The following is a 12,496-nucleotide window of genomic DNA, read 5'->3' as shown; positions in this document are numbered from 1 at the left end:
AACGGAGGGAGCAATCCCTAGAGAAAGTGGGAAACGGGTGGAGGGAGGTAAAGGTGTGTTTGGTGGTAGGGTTGAGGATACTGCAAGTAGTGGAGAATGATATGTTGTTATCGGAGGCACTTGAGATGACTGGTGAGAATTCTATCCTTGTCACAGAACCAGGAAGATGAGTTGAGCGCTGGCTGAGAAAGGGTTGAAGAAGGTGCCGGAAATGGACTTAGTGACTTTAGGGTCAGAGCTGGAGGCAAAGCTGATAACATTGACATGTTCAGCATGGATGCAGGAATCAATCATCAAAGCTGTTGTCAAAGCAGCGTTGAAAGAATTGATAAGCATTACAAGGGAATGTTTGGAACACGTAGCCAACGAAGAAGCAGGTACATCAGGGGCGCATTCGGGTGCCCATGGCTGCAACTTGAGTTTGGAGAAAGTGTAAGAGATATTGTTGAGGCTTAGGACGTGTTCTAACAGGCAGAGGAGGTCGTGATAATGGAAATAGTCGGGACTGTTGTCATGAAAGAAGTTGAGAACTTTAAAGGTTTCTTAACGGTGAATAGAAAAAAAATAGGGATTGGAAATCCATGGTGAAATGAGACGATCAGGGCCAAGGAATTCAAAGTAATTGAGGATATCGGGAGCATGCGAAGTAGAGCAGATCTAGTGATGTGGGTGGAGGGACTGATCGAAGGTATGAGATGGAGTCAGGGTTGTGGACACGTGTTCAATTTGACAGGAACACGCAGAAACAATGGGCTCACAGGGAATTTTAGGTTTCTGGATGATCGGTAGGAGATAGAAACGACATACGTATTGAGTGTACCATCAGTCATTCTGGTGAAAGTTATTCCAGAGTACAGCTCACTATTGTCTATAAGGATTTTTTTCAATATCATGAGGAAACACCAGAGATATAAATGTACAGTATTCCGTAAACGGTGACTTTTTTTTTGCCACTGCTGTCACTCTCCTTCTTAGAGATAGTGGTCGATGTTTTGTGGGACCGTGTTGAACTAGAATAAGTGAACGACTGTGGTGTGTATGCACAATGTTATACGCTACAGTCTACATGCAAGTCTGGAAGAATAAATGCATTGTTACGTTCTTCGATGGTTATTTTGCGCTGGTGATATGGTTATTTCGGATTGTTGAAAATGTATTCAGCTGGACAAATAGTATGTACAGTATATTGAAGTGGCCCAGAGGTGTTGAAATTTGAATTGCTCTGCGCAGGGACTCTGGCTTCTGCGGTCACGGTTTTTTTTTTATCGTTTGGCTTAACTAATTAATTTTCCGGCCAGTGATGACCTCCTGTGTGCATATTACTGGCATGAAATATGGCTTGTAGTTCTCAGACTCGCTTTTGTTCGAGACTGTCATTGTCTGACAAGTTGAGGCGCGAATGTTTCATCGCACTTTTTGAACAAGGCCAGAATGCTTTTTGCACGAAGATATAGAATGCTTCATCAGTTGATCCGTTTATTCCATGTGCTAAAACGCACATGCAGCTGAAATATAACCAAACCGATCGCTTTAGATTTATTTTATATCAAGGCATCAAGGTTAATGTCAACTTAATTCAGAGTTAAAATTAACGTCCTTATTGGAAATATTGAACTGCTGAGGCAATATTTGCGAGGAACGATTCACCGGCAATCTCTCATTTTGATATCAACCTTTGCTTAGAATTTGGTTGTAAACTTTGGTTATAAAAGCCTCTCCAAGGTCAACACATTAATTCTGCATCCATTGAAAACAGTAATTTATAAAATGCCCATCGAAGTTCACCCCGCATATACTCGACTTTTAGCACAACAGTGTCCACAGTGAGACGCGTAAAAAAAAAATGAAGTTGAATACATTCCCGTTTGCTGATTCGAACGTTCCTTCTGCTTTCGAAACTGCGATATCTAGTACTGGAGAATACAGCCGGCGAGCATATCATCTTGACATTTACCTATTCGGGCTCCGAAAGCATAATTCAACGACATCTTCTTTCATTCTTTTGAAATTCTGGAGAGTATAACCAAGCCCGATTAATCCCAATTCATAGAGGGCAATACTTCACGTCAGTATTCTGTCAGACCTGTGCATAAAGTTCCAGTTGTAGTTCTGTAGGATTTTACACAATTTAATGAACAAAATTTACTGAATAATCTATTTGCAAATTAAACAAAATGGCGCTTGCGATATACCCCGACGTTTTGCACAGTACAAAAATTGCGAGAAATATATCTTCTGAACTGCTCTCGTTTGCCATCTGCGATCTGCACTCAACGATTCATCAGAGGATACAGAATACGCGACGGTTGTCACGGTCTTTATAAAGACACTCGGGGGCGAGTGTGCTCACACAATATCTTTCAGAGTCTTCCGCAATTAGAAGTCCTGGATGAGTCAAGGGATCTGCAATCTGCTGAGGTCTAAATCGGTGGTGCTAATGACTGGCAACTCTGGAAATTAGAAGAGGTCTAGATATGACCTCCAAAAGCCACCTATGAAGGATAGGCACACACCATTATTGACTACTGCTTAGTATTCAACATTATTCCTTTGAACCTAATTATTAATCTCCAAAACCAAAGTATCGACACCTCCTTGTGCAATTGGATCCATGATTTCCTCACTTGCGCTTCCCAGTCAATGCAGATTGGAAACAATAATTTAGATTACATTTCACTTTCTGAATAATTTATAGGACTAGGTAAAACTTTCTCTTTTAAGTAGTTTCATTTGAATCCTGAAATTGTAGCCTCGAAAAGGCTCACGGACAATCCAAACTGAGCAATCCAATCTTTCCTGCGAGCGTTACCCAAGAATATATAAGGTTACCATTGGACAACAATTCAAACACCTTTGGCACTTCATATAATACCATTCAGGTACACCCACATAAAGCAAAATCTATTTCGTTTCATTTAAACTACAATTACGCCAATGCCAGCTCATTTCAGTGGAATAAAATTATAGCTACAGAACAGTATCTTGTCGTAAATACTATTCTGTTGATTGGAATTAGGGATGTCAGAATAGCACGTCACTATAATCAGACTACTGACTTTAAATTAATGTTTTTTCCCCTCATTTGACAATGGTCAGCGCGTTATTAGACTTGCACAAAAGACATGATCTGGAATTCTCAAGCTGTTGTTCTTGTATAGCAGTGCACTGTAATTAGAGAAAACAATATTTATGTGTAATAATCAAATATGAAACAACATGTAAACCATTATTTTGCCTCAATATAGCCATCTTTTCTTGCAAAATATCGTATTATTCCTTAAGCAAAACGTGTTGAAGCGTGTTGAATACCTTGGAATTTGGTTCAGTAATCGACTAAGGATAATGAGCTCTTAAATAACGCGTAACTGAATGAACGCTATCTGCTCCAGGGAATGGAAAAATATTCTGGCATTGTTTATATATTGCACATAGTTTTTTAAAAAAAAGAATAACAATTAAAGAAAATGGCAAACTGGGAGCCACCTGAATCTCCAATAGGTTATTTCTGATGTTTCACTTTGCAGGGATATATACCAGATTGTGCACTCTTGAATTCAGGACAGCAAACGGCACCCGGGAGTTTCCCCTGTCGATCCATAAATACTTGAAGGAGCTTTTGTTATAGTAGGTATACTCTAGAAGAGTTTCACTCATGATGGAAGATCTAGAAATAGACAGTGGAAATGTCACAAGATTTTGAAACTTCCTTAATCATTATTTTACCATGACTTTAAGGATCTACAATGCAAATTTTCACAACCATTGCACATTTAAGGACTTTTATCATAATTTTGAGGTAGAAAATCGTTACTGAAATCTCCCAGCATCTCCATTTTTTGAAGATAGTGCTTAAAATATCACAAATTTCAAAATTTGGATAACCTCTGATCTGTTCCCTTGTAGCACTTTATTTCTCCCTCCACTGATTGTTTTTTGAAAGGGCTTATGTGAAACGCAATGGATATAATTTCCTGGATAAATTAGTTATACGATATTCGTTCTTGTTTTTGGTTTTGGAATTGAATAATAAAAATTAGTGTTGCATGTTATAAAATCAAATCATTAGTCCTAAAGTAAATTAGACAGTCCACTTGCTTAAGTCCGGAAAGACATATTCAAAAATGACATGTTTCAAAATCTCTCACCTTAAAAGACCTTTGAGCAAAAACGGGGTCTGACTTAATTGCTGTTTAGAGCCATGCAGAGTTATACAAGGCAGAAAAAGACTCATCAGTCGAACACGTCCATGTTTCTTTTTGTCCATCTGCACAAACCTCCATCACGTTAGGCCTCAACTTTCAATACCATACATTATTACGGCCTGTCTAAATGCCTCCTAAACTTATAACTGTATCTGATCCCACCAGCCCTTTGGTTTTGAGTTCCTCTCTGATCTCTTCCAAATCCCTTTCAAAATTCTCTTCTTCCTTCTGGAAATAACCTGATTGCTTCTGATATGCCTAACACTGAATAAACAGTGTAGCTATCCTACCACTCTATGCTTTATTTTACTTTATATTTTATAGTATTAGTTTAGCCTCAGGCCCCTTCGTTCTGAGGAAACAATGATATCTTCTCTCCACATAACTATATTCCTCCCAATTCAGGAAAAAAAAACAGTGAGTCTTCCCCACTCCCTCCGGCAAAATACATTGTTCTTATATTGTGCACACCAGACTGTTAGGAATAATCCTAACGTTATTTAACGGGTCTGAAATAACACTTCATAAAATATTCCATATTTTATATTCTATCTGCTTACCTATAAAAGGAAACATCCTGTGCTTAATTAACGGAAAGTATTTCACTATCGAAACATCATCTAACTTTTTTTTCCACCATCTGTTCCGCAGCAGATCCAACTCCATTGAAGATTTTCGCGAAATGGAATTCAGCTACAACTTTCATTATCGTGTGTGAAACATCTGCCTTTTATCCCAAGAATTTCTCGCTTACTTGGTATAAAAATGGTATTGAAATAGCATTGGGCATACAGACCAAGGTAAGGAAGGAAACCGAGGGACTTTATGTGGTTTCGAGCAACTTGACGGAGACACAGCCGGTCCAGAACGACACAAATTATACCTGTTTGGTGTCTCACGTCTCCCTCAATACATCAGCGGTAGCAGTCTATTCTATATCAAAATCTAACCAAGGTACGAGGCAACTTCTTGTTAATTTATCAACTATTTGTTAATGTTGCGAGGAAAATTCTGCTCAATTAAATTGAAAATGATAATACAGCGTAGTGTTGAATGGCTTTTATTTAATATCGAATTCCATGTGTTGCAAGACAGACAACAATGAAAGCATTGTCCCGTGACTGTCATTTGCATTCAAAATCTTTTCTATATTTTACAATTTATAGAAAGAAGTGTATTTATTTTAATAATTTGCGTTTCCATCCACGTGATTTGGTGGGGGGTTTTTTGTGCACTTTTTTTTCTGATAACCAGAATTTCATCCTTTACCAGTGATTCCGTTCCTTTCAATTGCACTATTTGAAGGAGTTTGTCCTCGAATTTCCATCATTTTTCACAGAAACACGCACACACACGCACATACAGAGGCAGGCAGATTCCCACCATTGCGGGGGTTACTAGTACTATCACTTCTTGAAATTTCCAATATATATTTCTAAAGTTCTATCCTTTCAAAATGAAAGGCGGGATTGTGATCTTAGACATGCTTGTGTTGCAGTGATGGGGGGTGGGGGGCTAGGTTTATAAGATAACAAGTTATGATTTAATATGTTATCAATCTCTGAATGGGAAATTTGTTTTAGACTCTACCCAACTGCACCGACAGTCCTCCTATCATGTTCGTTGAGGAGCCTTGACTTACAGGGAGTCTCAGATCAATTCAACATAATTCAGCTGTCCGATGGAAGAATAACCTCTGGGTTTATTTTGCTAAAGAATGGCGCCCTGCATTTTATTTACTTTTTCTCTCTTATTTATTCTCTAATCTGTGTTGCGGGCTTATCCATTTATTCACACACCCAAATGCCATCACCAGCACAAGCACCAACAGCCATACTTAACCTACTCCCCAAATCGTGAATGATGTTATTGCTCCTCAGCTTCCACAACGTATATTCTTACAACCACCAGGTTCCTCCGGCAAAACCTTTTTCTCTTGGGTTCCCGGTTGTGCGGTGGGTGGACTGGTGCTTCTACTACTGATAATCGTCATTGGAAGGTGGTACCGAAAGCAGGAAAATAAGGGTAAGTTTTAAAGAACATCTTCCAAATCCACAGTCAGGCAGATTCCCACCGTTGCGCGGGTTACCAGTACAATCACTTGCTGAAATTTCCAATACATATTTTTAAAGTTCTGTCCTTTCAAAATGAAAGGCGGGATTGTGATCTTAGGCATGTTTGCATTGCAGTGATGGGGGGTGGGGGCTAGGTTTATAAGATAACAAGCTATGATTTAATATGAAAAAAAAATCACGAACAAAAAGAAAAACATTCCAGCGACTTCTAAGACAGCGCAGACTTCAATGGGCTTCAATAATCTTTTTCGCCTCCAAAGTCTGTCTCACGTATTTCAGATATTTAATAGAAACCAGGCATTCTATTCTCCGCCAGAAATTGAAAAGAGAACAGTAACTCTGTACTCTTTTGAAGCCATACCAAAACGCCAAAAGAACATCTAGAAATTCAGCGTGAGCTCAGTCGGAGTGTGGAAACGAAGGAAAATGCTGTAAGGATCACTCCACCGATAATAAAACCCATTTACTCTTTCAACCAAGAGATTTGGTCCAATCTGCGGTGGACCGTTTGGAACCCAGGTTACTTAGCAGATACCTCATAAAATGCTCAACCAAACTACTCAGTCGTGTATGCAAGGCTGTGACAAAATATCTATTCCATTCTCTACCCCAATATTCCATTGGTGTCCCGAACGATTACTTCAATTTCTATATAACCCATAGAAACATCACAGCACAGAAACAGGCCTTTTGGGCCGTCTTGGCTGTGCCGAACCATTTTACTGCCTAGTCCCATTGACCTGCACCTGGACCATACCTCTCCAGACATCTCTCATCCCTCTACCTGTCCAAGTGTTTCTTAAATGTTAAAAGTGAGCCCGCATTTACCACTTCATCTGGCAGCTCATTCCAGACTCCCACCACTCTCTGTGTGAAGAAGCCCCAACTAATGCTCCCTTTAAATTTTTCCCCCTTCACCCTTAACCCATGTCCTCTGTTTTTTTTTCTCTCCTAGCCTCAGTGGAAAAAGCCTGCTTGCATTCAGTCTATCTATATCCATCGTAATTTTATATACCTCTATCAAATATTCCCTCATTCTTCTACGCTCCAGGGAATGAAGTTCTAACCTATTCAACCTTTCTCTATAACTCAGTTTCCCAAGTCCCGGCAACATTCTTGTAAACCTTCTCTGCGCTCTTTCAACCTTATTAATATCCTTCCTGTAATTAGGTGACCAAACTGCACACAATACTCCAAATACGGCCTCACCAATGTCTTATACAACCCCACCATAACATTCCAACTCCTATACTTCATACTTTGATTTATAAAGGCCAATGTACCAAAAGCTCTCTTTACGACCCTATCTACCTGTGACGCCACTTTTAGGGAATTTTGTATCTGTATTCCTAGATCCATCTGTTCTACAGCACTCCTCAGTGCCCTAAAATTGACCTTGTATATTCTACCTTTGTTTGTCCTTCCAAAGTGCCATACCTCACACTTATGTGTATTAAACTCCGTTTTTCAGCCCATTTTTCCAGCTGGTCCAAATCCCTCTACAAGCTTTGAAAACCTTCCTTACTGTGCACTACACCTCTAATCTTTATATCATCAGCAAACTCGCTGATCAAATTTACCACATTATCATCAAGATCATTGATATAAATGACAAATAACAATATACCCAGCAGTGATCCCAGTGGCACACTACTAGTCACAGACCTCCACTCAGAGAAGAAATCTTCCACTACCATGCTCTGGCTTCTCCCATTGAGCCAATATCTAATCCAATTTACTGCCTCACCACGTACACCTAGCGACTGAATCTTCCTAACTAACCCCCTGTGCGGGACCTTGTCAAAGGCCTTACTGAAGTCCATATAGACAACATCCACTGCCTTCCCTACATCCACTTTCCTGGTAGCCTCCTCGAAAAACTCTAATAGATTTGTTAAACATGACCTATCACGCACAAAGCCATGTTGACTCTCCCTAATAAGTCCCTGTCTATCCAAATACTTGTAGATCCTTTCTCTTAGTACTCCTTCCAATAATTTACCTACTACCAACGTCAAACCTACCAGCCTATAATTTCCCAAATTACTTCTAGGGCTTTTTATTAAACAACGGAACAACATGTCCTATCCTCCAATCCTCCGCCACCTCACCAATGGATACCGACATTTTACATATATCTGCCAGGGCTCCTGCAATTTCAAAACTAGTCTCCTTCAAGGTCCGAGGGAATACCCTATCAGGTTCTGCGGATTTATCGACTCTGATTTGCCTCAAGATAGCACGCACCTCCTCCTCTTCAATCTGTATAGGTTCCATGACCTCTCTACTTGTTTGCCTTATTTCTATCGACTCCATGCCAATTTCCTTAGTAAATACAGACGCAAAGAAACCTATTCAAGATCTCCCCCATTTCTTTTGGTTCCATACATAGCCGACCACTCTGATCTTCAAGAGGACCAATTTTATCCCTTACTATCCTTTTGCTCTTAATATACCTGTAGAAGCTCTTTGGAATTTCCTTCACCTTGACTGCCAAATCAACCTCATGTCTTCTTTTAGCCCTCCTGATTTCTTTCTTAAGTCTTTCTGGATTGGAGTTAGCAAAATCTGCAGATACATATAAAGCTAGAGAATCTTTGGCCCATTGTGTTTTCTGTCTGCCCTTCCAAGATCCCTGTTTATCTGACGCACCAATTTATTTTCCTGTAACATTATGCTCACATTTCCTGCCAAATGAACACACTTCTGGAAATTTAAAGTTCACCTAACCTGTATGAGTATGGATGCCGGAGGACTCTGGTGCTCCTTAGAGAAACACGTCATTACTTAGATGACGTGGAAGCATCTGAGATCACAGATATGCTGTAATTCATCCCTACAGTCACCAAGATCCTTTTCCGTAGTGAATACTGAACCGATCGCAGAAATTTTAGGTGATTCCTGTTGCGTCACAGTGACATGTTTTATAAATATAATTAACTTTAGCACAAGCGATTTCACAGATGCTGAAATTGGTGTGTTACTATAAATATCTTTGGAATTATTGACTTAACAACTCCGTCAATGCTGCTACATTTTCATGTCATATTTCGTTTCAGGTAAAGAGAAATGCTTTACGGAAGTGAATCGACGTGAGGTTCGTTCATGCATTCATTTAATACATGACTATTGTGGCCATTCATTGGATAATGTGATCTGGACAAAATTAACGATAGTCACATTATAACCAATAGTTATAAATCCAGTCAAGAAGAAAAGAAAAGCTTACGAAAGTTTAAAAAAAAACAAGGTAATGACAGAGATCTAGAAGATTATAAGGCTAGCAGGAAGAGCTTAAGAATGAAATTAAGAGAGCCAGAGGGGGACATCGATTAACGAAAACTCCAAGGCATTCTACAAGTATGTGAAGAGCAAGAGGATAAAATGTGAGAGATTATGACCAATCAAGTGTGAGAGTGGAAAAGTGTGTATGGAACCGGAGGAGATAGCTGAAGTACTTATGAATACTTCGGTATTCACTGCGGATAAGGGTCTTGGTGATTCGTAGGGATGCTTTCCAACGGATTGAAAAGCTTGAACATATAGACATCAAGAAAGAGGATGCGCGAGAAATGTTGGAAAGCATCAAGCTTGATAAGACTCTGCGACTGGACGAGATGTACCCCAGACTACTGAAGGAGGCGATGGAGGGGACTGCTGAGCCTCTGGCAATGATTTTGGATCATCAATGGGAATGGGAAAGGTTCCGGAGGATTGAAGGGTTGCAGATGTTGTTCCCGTATTCAAGAAAAGGAGTAGAGATAGCCCAGGAAGTTATAGACCAGTGAGTTGCACTTAAGTGGCTTGTAGGTTGATGAAAGAGATCGTGAGAGCCAGGAATTACGAACATTTGAAGAGGCAAAGTATTACTAGGAATAGTCAGCATGGCTTTGTCAAAGGCAGGTCGTGCCTTACAACCCTGATTGAATTTTTTGAGGATGTGACTAAACACGTTGATGCAGGTAGAACAGTAGATATAGTGGATATGGATTTCAGCAAGGCATTTGATAAGGTACCCCATGCAAGGCTTATTGAGAAAGTAAGGAGTTGTGGGATCCAAGGGGACTTTGCTTTGTAGTTCCACATTGGCTTGCCCACAGAATGCAAAGAGTGGTTGTAGACAGGTCATATTCTGCATGGAGTTCGGTGTCCAGTGGTGTGCGTCAGGGATCTGTTCTGGGACCCTTCCCTTCGTGATTTTTATACATAACCTGGATGAGGTTTAGGAGCCGAGAGGTAATGTTATAACTATATAGGATCCTGGTCAGACCCCACTTGGATATTGTGTTCAGTTCTGGTCACCTCACCACAAGAAGGTCGGGGAACTATAGTAAAGGTGCAGATGAGATTTACAAAGATGTTGCATGGATTGGGGAGCATGCCTTATGAGAATAGGTTGGGTAATCTTGGCCTTATTTCTTCCTAAGACTGAAATGGCTATCACGAAAGGGAACAGTTTTAAGGTGTTTAAGAGCAGGTACAGAGGAGATGTAAAGGGTAAGTTTTATAGGCAGAGAGTGGTGAGTGCGTGGGATGGGTTGCCGGTGATGGTGGTGGACGAGGATACGGTAGGATCTTTTAAGAGACTCGAGTATAGGCACATGGAGCTTAGAAAAATAGAGGGCTATGCGTAACCCTAGCAAATTTCTAAAGTCAGTACATGTCGGTACAACATAGTGGGCTGAAGGGCCTGCACTGTGCTGTAGTTTTTTTTTCTATTTTTCTATGCTTCTAACTGTTTATGCTTGTATAGTTATGTATTCGGCCAGTTACAATAAACGATTCAACTAGTTATTTGCCTGTACATTTCAGCATATGGACTTAAATGGCGTAAGCTAGATTCTCTCTCATTTTGTCAATGTGCCTTGATAACTGTTGTAATCTTTTTGAATTTAGTAGAATAATTTTACTTTTTATGTTTGAAGCTGTCCTCCTTTTAAAATCTTTCATTTAAGACCAATATTCACATGCTTAGATGTTTATTTAATGGTCAGAATGCCTCAACATTCGCAGTTTTATGCGTATTAATAAGCATATTAATCTATATCTTTACTTTAGGTAAATCTATTTAATATTTGATAATAATACTGAACAGATTAAGCTAGGTAGCCAAATAACAACTGCTCGTCCCAAACTATGCAGAAAACGGAATGTGCGACAGCTAATTACGCCGCCGTAGATTTCAGGAGATTCAAGAATATTCCAGGACGAAAAGGCGATCGTGAAAAAATCGCATTTGGTCAGGTGAGGCTATGTAATGGGCCAGAGAAAGCTATTGTGTTTGAAACGGCTGAAGAAATTATTGACATGGAAGACGAACAGTAACAGACAAAGAGTATAAACAACTATCTAACAGTATTTTTATTATGTTTACAGACAGTACAAGACAATTCAAATGACGAGTTGTCGTATGCGACCTTGATATTGACTGGAAAGAAGAATCGGAGGAAATGCAAAAGTAACACAGAATATGCCGAGCTGCAGACACACAAACAAATGGGAGAAACTGAGGTTGTTTATTCTAAAGTAAGATCAAGCTAGCCGCAGAATTATAGCTGCAGGCAGCCCGGTTTTGATAAGCCCTTAGAACACGCCAATAACAAGTCAACTCAGTAATGTACGTGACAGAAATCGCAATCGTAAATTTTCTTCTTATCTACTTCGCCAATCAATTAAGTTCTATTTCATTATTAAGGAAAACATCCGTTTATTACTCTAGATGTAAAATTGTGCTGTCTTCTGCAGTTCCTGTACTCAATTGCTCTGCTCGATTAATATCATGGATTCACTGTCCTCTAGATGACAGCAATATTGCTCTCTTTTCTGTTCTGCTGACTTCATATATTTGAAATGTGACTTCGAGTTCCACGTGCTAAGGTTCTAAAAGTTTGCATTGTATTCTGCTCATGTGAATAAAACCAATTCTCATTATTCCAAATTCAAGGGACGACAGACATAGTCTGCTCGATCTCTCCATATACGATAATCCTGCTTATTCACGAATTGAGTGAAACCATCACTTCTCTGCTTGTACGGCAAGGATATCGTTTTTATCGAGGCCAGATTTTCTTTGCTATATCGGGCATGCTCGGCAAATGTGATTATTTGCAATGTCAATAAAACGGTTTTAGATTATTTAAGTTTATGTGTGTACCAATAGTAACATAACTTTATTCTTTCAGACCTGCCATATTACTAGTATCGCTGTAGTCAAATATC

General features: G+C 39.6%; 1 protein-coding gene across 1 annotated transcript; it reads left to right on the top strand.

Annotated features, from left to right (window-relative positions):
• The first annotated feature begins 211 nt into the window (after window positions 1-211).
• LOC140740955 (rano class II histocompatibility antigen, A beta chain-like) lies at window positions 212-12,329 on the top strand. The gene is made up of 6 exons (XM_073070596.1): window positions 212-377; window positions 4,854-5,156; window positions 6,114-6,227; window positions 9,337-9,374; window positions 11,420-11,521; window positions 11,654-12,329. The coding sequence occupies exons 1-6, from the start codon at window positions 212-214 to the stop codon at window positions 11,816-11,818; spliced, it is 888 nt and encodes a 295-aa protein (XP_072926697.1). The 3' UTR covers window positions 11,819-12,329.
• Window positions 12,330-12,496: the final 167 nt, after the last annotated feature.

This window comes from Hemitrygon akajei, chromosome 17 (assembly GCF_048418815.1).
Source record: "Hemitrygon akajei chromosome 17, sHemAka1.3, whole genome shotgun sequence".
NCBI lineage: Eukaryota > Metazoa > Chordata > Chondrichthyes > Myliobatiformes > Dasyatidae > Hemitrygon > Hemitrygon akajei.
The sequence above is the reverse complement of the archived record's forward strand: the minus strand, read 5'-3'. Positions and strand labels throughout refer to the sequence as shown.